We start from the raw sequence: 13,419 nt of genomic DNA, 5'->3' as shown, positions 1-13,419 counted from the left end.
CACTGTGGACCCCAGAGAACCTCCCCTAGCCTCAAAAAAAGTGATGAAGAGGGAGAAAGAAGGAAAGAAGAGAGTGATTCTGTATAAGAGGCAGTGAGAAATGCAGTGTACTCCTTGAATGAGGTCCTTTGAGAGGTACCCAAGGACTAGCCAGGTTACCCAGAATTTCCTTTGGTGAACCCCTCCTTTCTCCAGGTTATGGGTCTTGTTCTAAATTTATGCTTCATTGGGTAGAAGCTTTGCTTGAGTGCTCATGTGTAAGACTCAAGGATTAAACCCAGAGGTACATCAGCAGACAAGAGGATGCCAGAGACAGTACACAATCGCATGCCTGTGCCAGGCCTCAGCTGTCCCCAGGAAGCCCATACGATTACTTAGCTTCCATCCCTTTTTGCGGGTAGTTTTTCTGCAGCAGGGAGTTATTTTTTTTTTTCCAAAAATAAGCAGTGCATTTGATTTGTTGTTCAAAAATGCTGCCTCTGATTGTCAAGGCCTTTGCAAACACTTACTATTAGGCACAGACATTCATTCTTAAGTGTAATGACGAACATGGTAAACAAATCCAGTCTCACTGAAGTACAGAACAGAGACACGTCTCCAGTCCCAACAAGTTATTGCTCATATTTCAGATGCAAAATCAAGAAACCCTGGCCTTTGGTGCTCACTGGTGTCCTCGCAAACACAAAGAGAGGCAGTGATTACCATTCTGTATATTTTTCCAAGTTCTGAAGCGCAGTCATGCTTGTTTTACATTGACCAAATAGCTTGAAGTGCCAAGTTTCCAAAATAACAAAATATAAGAGGAATCTGGCTCATATTCTTACTAAATGCTAGGTTTGCCTTTTGAAAGAAAAGACAAAGAACAGAGGAGGCTGTTACTTCTCAGCTGTTACATGAAACAAGACTGAACAGTAATTCTTGTGTGTAGCTTCCTCTGCCCTGTCTGGCCTCAACTGAACATAGAGATGATCTCTTTCCAGGCATCCCACAAACACTGGTGCTGAGGTGACACTCTCCTTTATGGACACAGCAGCCCAAAGTGGGTGGCTAAGGAAGAGGCCTTCATTTTATCTACAAGGAATTCACTGGCAACAAGTCATGTGAGAGGCAGATACAGAAAATGTGCTTAAAGATGCTGAGTGGCTTATCTTACAAGATAAACTCTAGTGTTTATAAACAGCTTGGCCACAGATTGCCTTCCCCAAGCCACAAACACCTGATAGCTTCAGTTCCAATCATGAAGTTACAAACGTAGCAAACAGCAAATATTGTCAACTACATGACTTCCCACATAGTACCAAGACAACATCAACAACAGTAATCAACGTACACAGTCCTGTTTATCCTAGCAATCCTACAAGCCCTCTGCAAACTTCAGAGATCACTTTATGGCAACCAAGCTCAGGGAAAACAGCCTGGGCCACAATGAACAAGCATGATGGGCTACTCTTACCCACCACAGAACAACTCTTCAACCATAAGTAGTAGTACTAAAGACCTGGCTTACGGCAGGAAAAACTTACTGACAGCCTTTGAGATGCTAAGTATACAACAATTTCTCACCTAGTCTCTTCCTGAGTAACATAACTGGTCCAGTGCTGCTGTCCAGTACTTAGACTTCCTCGAGTAAACTGAAACATTATACAATACCTGAAAGTTACAATTTCCATTTGTCTTAGCAATATATAAGAATGTATTTTAATAACTTCAAAGTGTTGGGCCAAATTTCATTACTCACGCTTCCTTTTTATCTGTTGCTGCTTCTTCTTCACTAAAGGCAAGCAAACATGCAACATTTCTGCCCAAAGAAAAAGACCTTTCTGTGATTTATTATTAGAATATAAAGCCAACATATATAAAAAACAGGACATGCCAATCTTACTCTGATTAACTCTCTCCAAATTTACCAAAACTTTGTAACTCAAAACCAGGTTCTCCATATGCCAGCCTCTAAATTACCTGACAGACAGATGGATGAGCGTAAAAGCAGAATCAGTCACATCAATGTGGTAAGATGACTGAACAAGACCTAGGTTATTACTAAGTACAGCAGTTCACTTACCCTATAGTAGTCTGTGCTGTACACATCTCTAGACATCCCGAAATCCCCAATCTTCACCAGTAGGTTCTCACCAACCAGACAATTCCGGGTAGCAAGATCCCGATGCACAAAGTGCTGTGATGCCAGGTAAACCATACCAGCTGCAATCTGCTGGGCAATGTGAAGCATCTGGGACTGGGTCAGCTCAGCAGGACGGTTGCCTTCTGCCATCAGTACTGCATCTGGTCCATGTGCCCTGCACCAAAATACAATCTGATTAAGTGACAGGCCACTTGTAAGCTGGAGAGGTGAAAGGCATTAGTGAGCCTAAAACCACATAACTGACATCCTCAAAAATAATAACAAAAAGGGCTAAAAATTCATCATCGAAATAGGTGAAAATTTGTATCTTGGCTTTTTTCATTTACTGTTTTCCTTCACTGTGTGAAAGACAGGTGGTGTGAAGAGCATTACACAACAGGTGATATATTACTCATGGAAATAAGGCATATGCGTTCATAATATACCCCTCCGTCTGAAACCACCGCTTTTCTCCTGTTCTATTCTAGTAATCTTTTCTGGAGAAAGGCTGGCAAATGTAGCTGTTCGGTAACTGAGGAAAACCTTATCACTCTATAGGAGTGAAAGGCAATAGAATGAAAGGCAATGAAGTGGCATGCATAGCATCACTTATTCCTATGACTGGCATTTCTTGATTTCTACAGGGAGACAAGCCATTGACCCTTCCATCTTTTCTTAAAGAAGAAAGAGCTAACTTCCTTCTGAGATGCCATCTGAGAAACAAGGGCAGCAATTTTACATTTACACTTCTAATTTCTTATCCAAATGCAGAGCAGGAAACCATTTTTGCTTATTTCATCACCAAGGCTGAGTCCTGCCTGAGATGGGAATTCCTGACAACAGGAAGAGGACACAAAACACACGCGATTTGAACAAGTGAACAGCTTCAGAAATACAAGCTTTTCAAGCCCTACCAAGTCTGTAAGATGCAATAATCAACTGATTAATGAGAAACTTTTATGCACTCCAGCAGAAGGAGAACCGTTTTGCATTTGGAAAGCCCAGCAAAATACTAGAACGCATGTGCTTCACTCAACTGTTAGCTCTGCCATACACATGTAACATCCTAGTATCTTGAAGATACAGATATAAAAATTCCTACACACAACATTTTATAGTAAGCATTACTAGCTAATCCTTGTCCAATTAATGAGGTCCTCTGGCAATCATTCCTTATTTGATATACCTTATAATATTCTGAAGATCCCTTTCAATCCATTTCATTATTTGCGTTTTCAGAAGCCTTTTTTATTCCATTCCTGCAGAGTATTCTTTCTAAGACACCACCTCTCCTCTTCCCTCCTCAACTTTTTTTTTTTTTTTGAAAAATACTCTAGAACTGATTTTTATTTCCTCTCAAAAGCCCTTCCTTCCTACAAAGAGGAGTTTCAGAGAATCACCTTTCTAATCAATAGAGGTGAGGCCTTAATTCGTCCCTAGGGGAAGGGCATAGGAGTTTGGAAAAGAGTTGCAAATTAATCAAAATCTGTGAGATCAAATCTGACACTACCTATTAGAAACATGATATTAAAATTGCCCCAAGGGAAGAACTTCATGAGCAAAGTGACAGATGTGAGAAAGAAACGAAGGAGGGTGTGTAGCATTGCTGGGACTGCATCTGGTACCAAGCAAAGCAGCTCTCTACCACAGGGTACATACAGGCAGCCACTCAACTGGTCTGAGTTGAGGGGCAATAAATGGGACGATATGAAATCTCCAACCAAGACTCACAGGCAAATTCCTATTGAAAAGCACTGTACCTTTTCATTGCATTGATTTTTTTAATGACTGCTCTCAGACATGAAGCTCTGAGTCACTAAATTAGAGAATTCTTCATCTTTCACAGGCTTCCTTGAGGACATGGTCTGTATCTAATGAAACTTTTGGATTATTCTTAACGGTCCATCCACGTCGCTTGTCCTCTTGGTGCTGGCTGTAAATGAGGTGCTCCTCAGTGTCTCTAACAGCCAGGAACATTGACAGAGGTTTTTTTGGATCCACGTCAGCCTCCACTAGCCAGAACAAGCACAGGGCAGGCATGACTTGGAGGCTTTAGTCCTAGATCTGAAACAGCCTTTGGTTGCATGCAGGCAGCAAGGCTCATTTGGGTTAAATTCTGGATTCGTTTTTCCCCGACAGCCTTTGGTGGCGCTGCAGGGTAAGAAATACAGGCTCCTACAGCCCGCTTACAACTAACCTCTGATCTGCAGCACAAGCTGCAGCAAATGTGAGAGGACTGACAAATTGGAGCTTAGGTTTAACAGCTTGTCCCAGCATAATCGTTTTATGTTGTAAAGACAAGGGCTGATGAATAATTAAAAAAAAAGAGAAGACCTAAAGTAGGAAATATATTGTCTGCTAAACTACCTTTCTGTACAAAAATTCAAAATCAGAGTTATGAGGTAAGAAAAGGCCAATCAAAAAGAATCAAAGAATAAGTATTTCTTATGAAATAAGAAATTATTTCTTATCAGCTGTGAAATCTGTCTTCTTCTAATGGAAATTCAATGTTCTGAGCGAGTACTGGGATGACATCTTAGGAAACTGCAGTTCTCTCCTGATCCACGGCAGAGGTCCAAGCAGGCGAATGTAAATGCCCCGACATGGCTCTGACAATATACTTAAATCCTCTGCCAGAGAGACAATCAGTCTGCAAAAAGTAGTAGCATTTGCTCTGCATCCCCAGTTCAGACCCTGATCTCCCTGCCAAACCTGGCAGCCCTGCCAATACGGGAGGATGCTAGTTGATGTCATTTGCTTTTACAGTGTGGTTACTTGTTCAGTAGAGATTGGAAAGATAGCAAACTCATTTCATGTAGGCTATCAAAAATGCATAAATGATGACACTACCAGTCACTAGCCATTTCAGTCAGACAGAAAATCTGAACCCATTTAAAAGGACATCAGTTTTGATTGTTTTACAGCTTTGTCACAGATATCTTTCCAAAATGGTGGCACCCCTAGTTATCTTCGGCAAGAGACATCTCAGTACATTGAAATGCCTTTGTGACATCCTTTGATGAAAATGACATAGAAGACCTTGAAAGAACAGTCCCTTATGCAAATGGTTTTTTGGTTTGGTTTTTTTTTGGTTTTTTTTTTTTTTTTTTTTTTTTTTTTTTTTACATAGGAGCAAAAGCTGTCTCCTAACTGCTTATTTTTATGTCAACGAGTGCAGGCTAGTGGAAATGGCACATACACAAGGCCACTGTTCATAACTTCCTGGTTCATGAGTTACCTATTATTGTGAACCTTAGGTATCATCTATTTATTTATGACTGCTTTACTGCCAAATTTCAATTTCTGATGCACATTCCTGAACAGGTTTATGAAATAAAGCCCTAATCCGGACACCAAGATGTAGCATTTTCCATTGCACTGAAGTTTCCATGGCTCACAGTTTTCTTGCTTCAGGTTAATGGCAGTCTTTCCAAAACACTGAGAGGAGGGAAGAGAAAAGGGGTTAGATTTCAAAAGCTCTTAGACGCCTACAGATAGCCATAGGTGTTGAGTGGGATCTTCCCAAGTGCTACCAGAAAGCCTGCAAGAAAATGACTCCTACTGTAAGATTTATAACCAAACATTTCAGAATACACTGAAATATACTGGAAACAATACTTCTTTGGTTCCCATTGCTTTGGTTCAAGCATAAGGCTTGACTTAATGGTACTTCCAAATAGGCAAAGAAACAATGAGCCCCACATCCCAGTACAGAAGACGAGAGTTGCACAGATTCGCACTCCTAGGTGTCGACATTTTCCAGTGGTGGCAGTTAATTTGACGTTAAGTACCAGTAATACCTACCTTCTCTGCCCACTTCTGGCTCAGCAGCACAATACGTGTTCGTGGATTTACCTGAGGAATTTGTTAAGATCTCCGTGCTTCATATACTCAAAGACCATGATGAGCGGATCACCCTCGACACAGACGCCGTAGAACTTGACAATGTGCTCGTGTTGCAGGTTAGTTAGCAGCTCTGCCTCACGGTGGAAGTCCTTGCGGGCATTGTCACTGGCATCCTTCAGCGTCTGGTGGAGAAAATGAAAATGTAAGGAAAGGGAGATGTTCCCACAAGGTAGCGAACATGTGGGATGGCACTGTAAGGGTAAGATAAGGACACTCTACTGTAGAAAGGATGGAGGAAGTACTTTTTAATAACTCTTTTAGAAATGCAGATGTGATGTTTAAGTGCAATTAAATAATTGCAGTACAATTTTCATTCTCCCGCTGCACATCATCCTAAACAACGATTTTTCTTGTAAGAGGATGTAGGAATACTCATGATCTTACTGTGCCAAGTGTTTTCCAAACACAGAACAAATAAACTGATCTTATCCAAAAAATATACTAGTACACAGCTGGTTCATATCCTTTAGCATTTAACTCAGGCAAACCCTAGTATCCTGTTGGCATTTACCTTTCTCGTAAGTTCTTTAAAGTAAAACTCTGCTTGCTTAAAATACTTAGTGGGAACGTAGATGCATTCTTTATGTATTACTAATGTCGCTGTTCCTGATGTTGGCCCCTATGGTGTGCTATACATTAGGTAGATTTATACAAGGGTACGTCCCTGGACCTGAACTTACAACCTGAGACTTCAGCCAGAAACTCCTTTGAAATTCAGTAAACCTACTCACATGCCTAACATTAAGCATATGTATAAGTAACTGCAGGATCAATCCTAAATTCATAGACAGAGAGGAAGTAGATGCAGATAAGAATTCTGGGGTGTCAATTTTTCTCACCTCCTTTTATTTATACAGCTCTAAACTCTTGCACATTTTCATTTTGAAGGAAGTATATCAACACTGGATCAAATAGGAGTCTTGTATGTTGTATAATGAAATAATGCTAATTTAACTGCCACACATCAGCAGTTTCAGATCTCTTCTGAAGAACTACACTTCCTGAGCAAAGAAACACTTTCATGCACCAAAAAAAGCAAATTCTGACACCAATTAAATGAGGAATAATTATAATTGACAATAAACCACTACTAGGCTCTACCTTCAAAAGGTACTGTGGTTGCACTATACTAATTCAAATGATATTTTTAAAACAGTAAGAGAAATGTAGCAGGTTACCAATGTTCACAATTATTATTCACAGAAACTGATGTCTGGGATCTGTACCTCTGGATTTTAACTACACCTAGACTTCAGACAAAGGAAGATGAGGCACAAAAGTAGTAGCAATGTTTTAACTAAAGATGCTTTTTCCTGGCCATCTGGTCACTTTATTTTCTACCCTGAATTCCTATACAGAGCATGGGACCAACCACACTCAGAACAGACACAGAACAAGTTGATATCGTGCAATCATTCTGCCAACAAATCCATTTTTTAGCTGCAGTGGTCATGTTTTTTCCAAGCTTTTTCTTTAACAGGGACAATTCTGTCAACATTTCTAGTATGATATATATGCATGTGTGAAGAAGGGACTAAAAGATGACTGTCAGGGAAAACACTTGCTTTGCTTGTGAAACTGCAACCGCAGGTCTTGAAAAACGAACAGCTACCATAATAATGTTCAGATGAGGCGACAAGAAGCAGGGCAGACTGGATAGCCATCTACCAAGTTCAGGGGCTTTTTCCCTGTGGATCTCAGGCTGTATGGATCCTAGAGGCAATAGAAATCACTCATGCCACAGATGTCCCTTCCCTGAGGGACCCACATATGAATCTCCTGTGTCTTCAGGCCCAGAACCCTTCTTCCACAAGTTTTACCAATAGCAATGGAACAAGGAGGCTGCGTCATCAAAGCTTCACAAGCTAGGATACATTAGTATACGCAGCTATATCAGGTAAGGTGGATATCAAATTGGCTCCCCACTATGGTCCCCACACAATCACATCTGAACTGAGCAAGGACTGAAATTGAAAAGTCTTCCAATGCTTCTGGGCTCTTGGATGATGTTTTAACATGACACAGGCACCAACCCACAGTCCAATCTACGCTATATAATTAAATCACTGGGAACAATTCTGTTGTCACTTGAGTTTCCTCTGGTGGTTTCATGTACAAAGCAATTGGACTCTAATTCTTCTCGACAACAGAATTAGGAAAACAATTAATATAGAAACCATTTTTAAATAATAGCAACCTGGAAAAAAACTGACAGGGAGAAGCATAGGCTAATACACCACGTTAAACCACGACATCCTTCCAGCAGGCTCTTTCCCTGGAAAGACATTAAAAACGCTGACAGCTCTGCCCTGTGAAGATGGCATATTGTATATTTCAGAAGACGCTTTTTATCTCACAGAAACAGCAAAATTATCATATGACAGAGCAGTTGCCATGGCAATTACACATTTTCTGTCAAACAGGAAAATGCAGGAAGGTCTAAAACCCAGGTAAAACTCAGGGAGGGTTTCTACTACCAATGGGCGACTTGAATTTCTGTCACTCACCATTGCAAAACCCCCTTCTCATTATTTCATGTAGCGCACAGAACAGACACAATGCATGAGAGATAGCTGACACAGTCAGGCAAGGAGTAGACTGGAAAGTGAAAAAATAAGTACGTAGAATTTACATAGAAATGACATTGACTAATGCATTTAGCTTGTTCTCAGTGCAAGAGAAAAAATAAAACCAAAATAAAACCGTTAAGAGCACAAAGAGAGAAAAAGACATATTCATTATTATTATCATTACTGACAAGTAGGCCAAAGCTCTGCATACAAAGCACTCTCACCTGTCGACAGGAGTTTTTCCCCGCGTAGGAACTGAGACACAACCACATGTACTTTCCAACCACTCAGGCCAGCAGCTAAGGAGGAGGGACATACTCCCCTGGGCAACAGAGGAACGCCCTGGCTGTTACAGGAGCCCCACATCTGCTGAGTTCATCCTCGTGACAGTCGGACAGCCACCCCATGCTTATTCTCCTCCACAGAGTCCTTGCCCAGGTATCCACATACCATCTGGTCTCTGCAGACCTGTGCACTGTAGTGAGTGCAAACCGCCAGCTCCTTAGTTGAGCCTGACACCACAGAGCTGCATTCACAGGCAAGTCAGAGCAAGAGCAGGGGGATGTGGCTCTCACCAACATCAGTATGACTTGGTAACGAAACTCTCACAACAGCTGTCCTTTATACTGCTTCAGCCTTCCCCTATGAAATCCTTACTACTGCTCCCCATCACCACACAAGAGCTGAGTGGTATATTTCCTCAAGAAATGAAAGGGTGGTTTTGACCCTTCTCTGAACTGAAAACCCAAATAGTGGGAAACCTCTGGTTTTCCTCTGCAGGTGCTGTGGAAATGTTCTTCACCTCACGCACATAGCAGTCTGCTAGCTGAGCGCAACCCTGGAGCAGCACAGGGTGAATCCCCCTCCCACCTCCCAGGGGAGCCAGAGACAGCTGCTAACCTAGGCCCTGACAGTCATCTTCACCTCCATCTCTGGCTGGGTTAGCTGACCAGTGATGCGATGTACAAACTCACGCCGGGGGAAGGCTAGTACAAAGCCCGTGCAAGCAGCTTAACCTGTGGTTAAGCTCTCTGTTCACAGGGTTTGACCCACAGAAAGCATTTCCAAACACTCAGTGCTCCCCGTAAAAAGCCTGATGGTCGAAACAAATTTAAACAGATTGTCTTTCTCCTCTTCCAAGGAGCAAAAGCTCAAGCACTTCGGGTTGTTTATGCTAAGCCTGATTTTATATCTTCCCAGATTTTTCCAGGCCTCTTGGCTCCTAAATAATTTGCTGCAGCAACGTCAGCATTTTGGATATTGGCCGGCTGAAAAGGGTAGGGATGCGTGTTGAGTCAGAGTGATGCTCAGGGCCAGGCACGAACCGTGCAGTTGCCCAGCAACCGGCACGCACAGGCAGCCAGCGGGGACCACCAGCCATCCTGATCCACCTCGTGCAGGTGAGATCGTGCCTCCTCGCTGCCGAAATCCCCCTGGCACCACTTTACTCCTCACCAAGTACATATTCCCTCTGGGCTCACTGAATCTATTTCGTGGAGACAGGTGTGTTGTGGTTTTGCCCACGGGGGTGAAGCTCTCTAAAGCCCTTGCAAAAAAAAAAACCCACACATTTTCACTGCCAAACCCTGTGCCCAGTGGTGGCATCCAGACACAGTCCTCTGGCTAGCTCTCTGCACACCAGTGAGGTCCTATCCCTTGAGCTCCACTGTGACTGAAGGATACCTGTGAGCTATGGTTGGTGCCGCAGTCAAAGACAGAAGCGCCAGGCAATTAACCCCTCAGTTATATGTGGATCAATCCAATGGCACAGTTTGCCAAAAAATACACTCTGACGACAGCCAGAGTCACATCTTCAAGAGCCAATGCGAGAAACATAAAATGGGCATAACCTGTCCCCAGAGGTAATTCTTCCCACAGCTGCCTGGAAGATCCTTATTAAGGACACTACAAAGAGTGGATTTGGTAAAAAAAAAAAAAAAAGTATCACAACAGAAAACTGATAGATTTGTCATCTAAATCCATGGAGACATCTCTCCCTTTAATGACTGAATGCTCTTCCTTGTGAATTACACTGAGAAAGAGCAGCAGAGAGCGAGCACAGCGCAGCATTTAACAGCAGAAGTGCTAGGCTCCATTTGGTCAGGACTTTCAAAGGGAGCAAGTGAATGGAAAGACTTTTATTTTGCTATCAAGCAGTTCCCTGAAGTGATAGAGGAAAGGCAATTTCCACCCTAGCTTCACCAAAATACAATAGAAAATTCATTCAGATCTAGTTTTGTCATCTCCTACCTCTTGCTTTCTCCTGTCTATGATATATCTCTTCAGGGCTTAATTTTTTCTCACCAGTCAACGTGACTGAACAACTCCCAAGTATCAAAAAGCTTGTAACCTTGGCAAACCCCAAAAATCTGTTATTTTTGATGGAGCAAGAAAGCACTCTACAAGTCCATCCTCCTTTCATGTTCTCTCGCTGCCAGATCTATTTCTTGTTTTCAAACTTGAAAAGATGATCTACTTGATTTCTTTTACTATATGGTTTGATCTAAAGTGCACACATGGTTGCCTAATTGTGACTGGTTAGATAAAAGTATTTTCTGATCCCTAGGCACAGCCCAAATTCTAAATGTGTATTCCCCCTGCATTTAATGAGATACTTCAAATGCTGAACACCTTGTTCAGCTTTTGGCAGAACACTACAGATGGAGATAAGAGATTGTTGCCAGGGAGACTCTGCAAACTCTTAAGAGTGTAGTTTCACCAATACTGTTTTCTACCATACATCCATAGCTGAGGTCAACAACCAACCTCAACCCTTCCATTCTGGGGGACAAAAAGGCTTGGTATGGTGAGGCAGGTTTGGTGTCCAAGATCTGAGATCAAGCTGGACATCTTCTTCCTTCTTGGTAGATTCCCAACGTACTATGTAGTCTGTGCCCTTTAGGAGAACCAAACAAATCCCTTTTTTTTCCCCCCAGAAATGTGAGAACTATTCTGTATACTTGAAACTCCAAGGTTATGGCTGTTTTCATGCAGCTTCCTCCTCCTCTGGACTGTATTTTAAGAGAGTCGACTGGAGCTGTATGATCAAGAATCACTCCTCCGGGTCTGACATATCATGACTCTTGGATTTCCATATAGCCAGTGTTTAACAGCACGTGACAATATTATCCAGACGTTTGTTATAACAATCCTGGCAGCTATATTAATGACAAGTACCCACCGATAATTTCAGTGGCTGACTAAAAGAACGGCACAATCCTGAAAAAGAAAGGCCTTCTTTGACTAGCAATGATACACATAACCTATTCACTTAGCTAGTAATAGATTATTTTTTTAGACACACGTATGTCACATGTATTTTTAATGACCTAGACATTATTTTTCACTAATTATATTTTAGATAGATCATAAAAGATTTTGCCCCTTTGTGACACAGTCTGTTTCCCCCCTTTTCCTTATGAAATTCAGCTCTCATTTTATAACCCACAGCAAGATCAAATATCACATTCTCTTAACACTCCATTAGCCTTGTGAACCCTTCCACATATATCAGAGCAGTTACACTGGGCTATTGCATAAGCAAACACAATAATTTACAAATAAAATAGCATTAGTTGCAACCATGAATTAATAATGGAAACCCTAGATTCTTTTACCTTCACTGCCACCAAGATCTTGTCCTGCTCAGGACAGAGGTTATAGCATTCCGCCAGAAAGACTTTCCCAAAGGCTCCTTCTCCCAGTTCTCTTTTGAGAACGATATTGTGGCGCTTGATGTGCTGCACAACTGTGAAAAGAAGACAAAACGGAGGTCAGAAGTAAGCTGCAAGGCCAGGATGGGATGGGGTCCATGCTTACAGCCACACCGAGACAGGGTTGCCTGTAGAGTGGGGCGCATGTCATGAAAGGAATCAAAGTGCCCATGTGTCATTCATTAGTGCTTTGCCCAAAGAGACCGAGTTAATATATTTATATTTGGAGAGTAGCGCATTTGCTGGATAAGAAGACATGGAATTAAGAGTCACCTGAGAAAAGGCCATTTATTATCACATTAGGATGACTGCTGCAGAGCATACGTAACAGCCAATCCTGCTTTTTTTAAAACCATGAAGACAAAGAATCAGAAAACAAACCAAACCTTTCTCACACCACTTCTAGTTTTGTACCTCTAACACTACCTGAACTCTCTTGTCCAAAGCTAAAAAGTTTTAAAATCAACCTAATCCAAGAAAACAAAATGTGCCCTCTTTCAACTAAATCCAACTTACTCTCTGGTTCTCTTACCGCTTCTTCAAATGCTTTACCTGTCTGTGCTATACTACAGTTACAATAAGAGAGAAATTTTGTTCTTACAAACATGATTTACAGTATTGCTCTGAAGTAAGAAAAATAAAAGATGGACAAAGGTTTTAGTCAGCATAGTGGACAGAGCCTTAGTTGAACTGCTGCCCAGAATCAATTGATTCAGACATTAAAGTCCTTGAGCATTTTTGTTCAACTCATTTTACATTTTCCTTTCAGCACAAGCTTCCATTAAAAGATTTAATATTTAAAAGACTGTACCAAATTTTGTAGAATACATTATCAATTTGCAATGTTCAAGCTAAATAAAGCAGCTGTAAGGGCAGTTTAACTGGCCAACTCAACAGGGTTGACAGTGCTGCTGAAATTGTACAAAACAGTCAGCATCTACTGATGAATTTAACCTCAGTGCATTTAACTGCTTTTGCAAACACTGAAATTTAACCCTGCCTAGACAAAGCCTATTTGCAACATAAATCCTAAACACGGTGAAGTAAATAATGGTGTACAGGCATCAGGTCAGCTTCTGCAAAGGCATTACTCTCACCACGGCTGCTT

General features: G+C 41.6%; 1 protein-coding gene across 1 annotated transcript in view; it reads right to left on the bottom strand.

Annotated features, from left to right (window-relative positions):
* The window catches only part of NTRK2 (neurotrophic receptor tyrosine kinase 2), a gene marked incomplete at both ends in the record, with an annotated part of 205,460 nt that overhangs the window by 37,366 nt on the left and 154,675 nt on the right, over window positions 1-13,419 (bottom strand). Inside the window, 3 exons of the mRNA XM_082335628.1 lie at window positions 2,063-2,297; window positions 5,978-6,150; window positions 12,216-12,346. Of these exons, the coding sequence (XP_082191754.1) occupies window positions 2,063-2,297; window positions 5,978-6,150; window positions 12,216-12,346 (539 nt within the window). The remainder of the gene's footprint in view (window positions 1-2,062; window positions 2,298-5,977; window positions 6,151-12,215; window positions 12,347-13,419) is intronic.

The sequence above is a fragment of the Platalea leucorodia genome (genome assembly GCF_965183815.1).
Source record: "Platalea leucorodia genome assembly, chromosome: Z".
In the NCBI taxonomy this organism is placed as follows: domain Eukaryota; kingdom Metazoa; phylum Chordata; class Aves; order Pelecaniformes; family Threskiornithidae; genus Platalea; species Platalea leucorodia.
The sequence above is the reverse complement of the archived record's forward strand: the minus strand, read 5'-3'. Positions and strand labels throughout refer to the sequence as shown.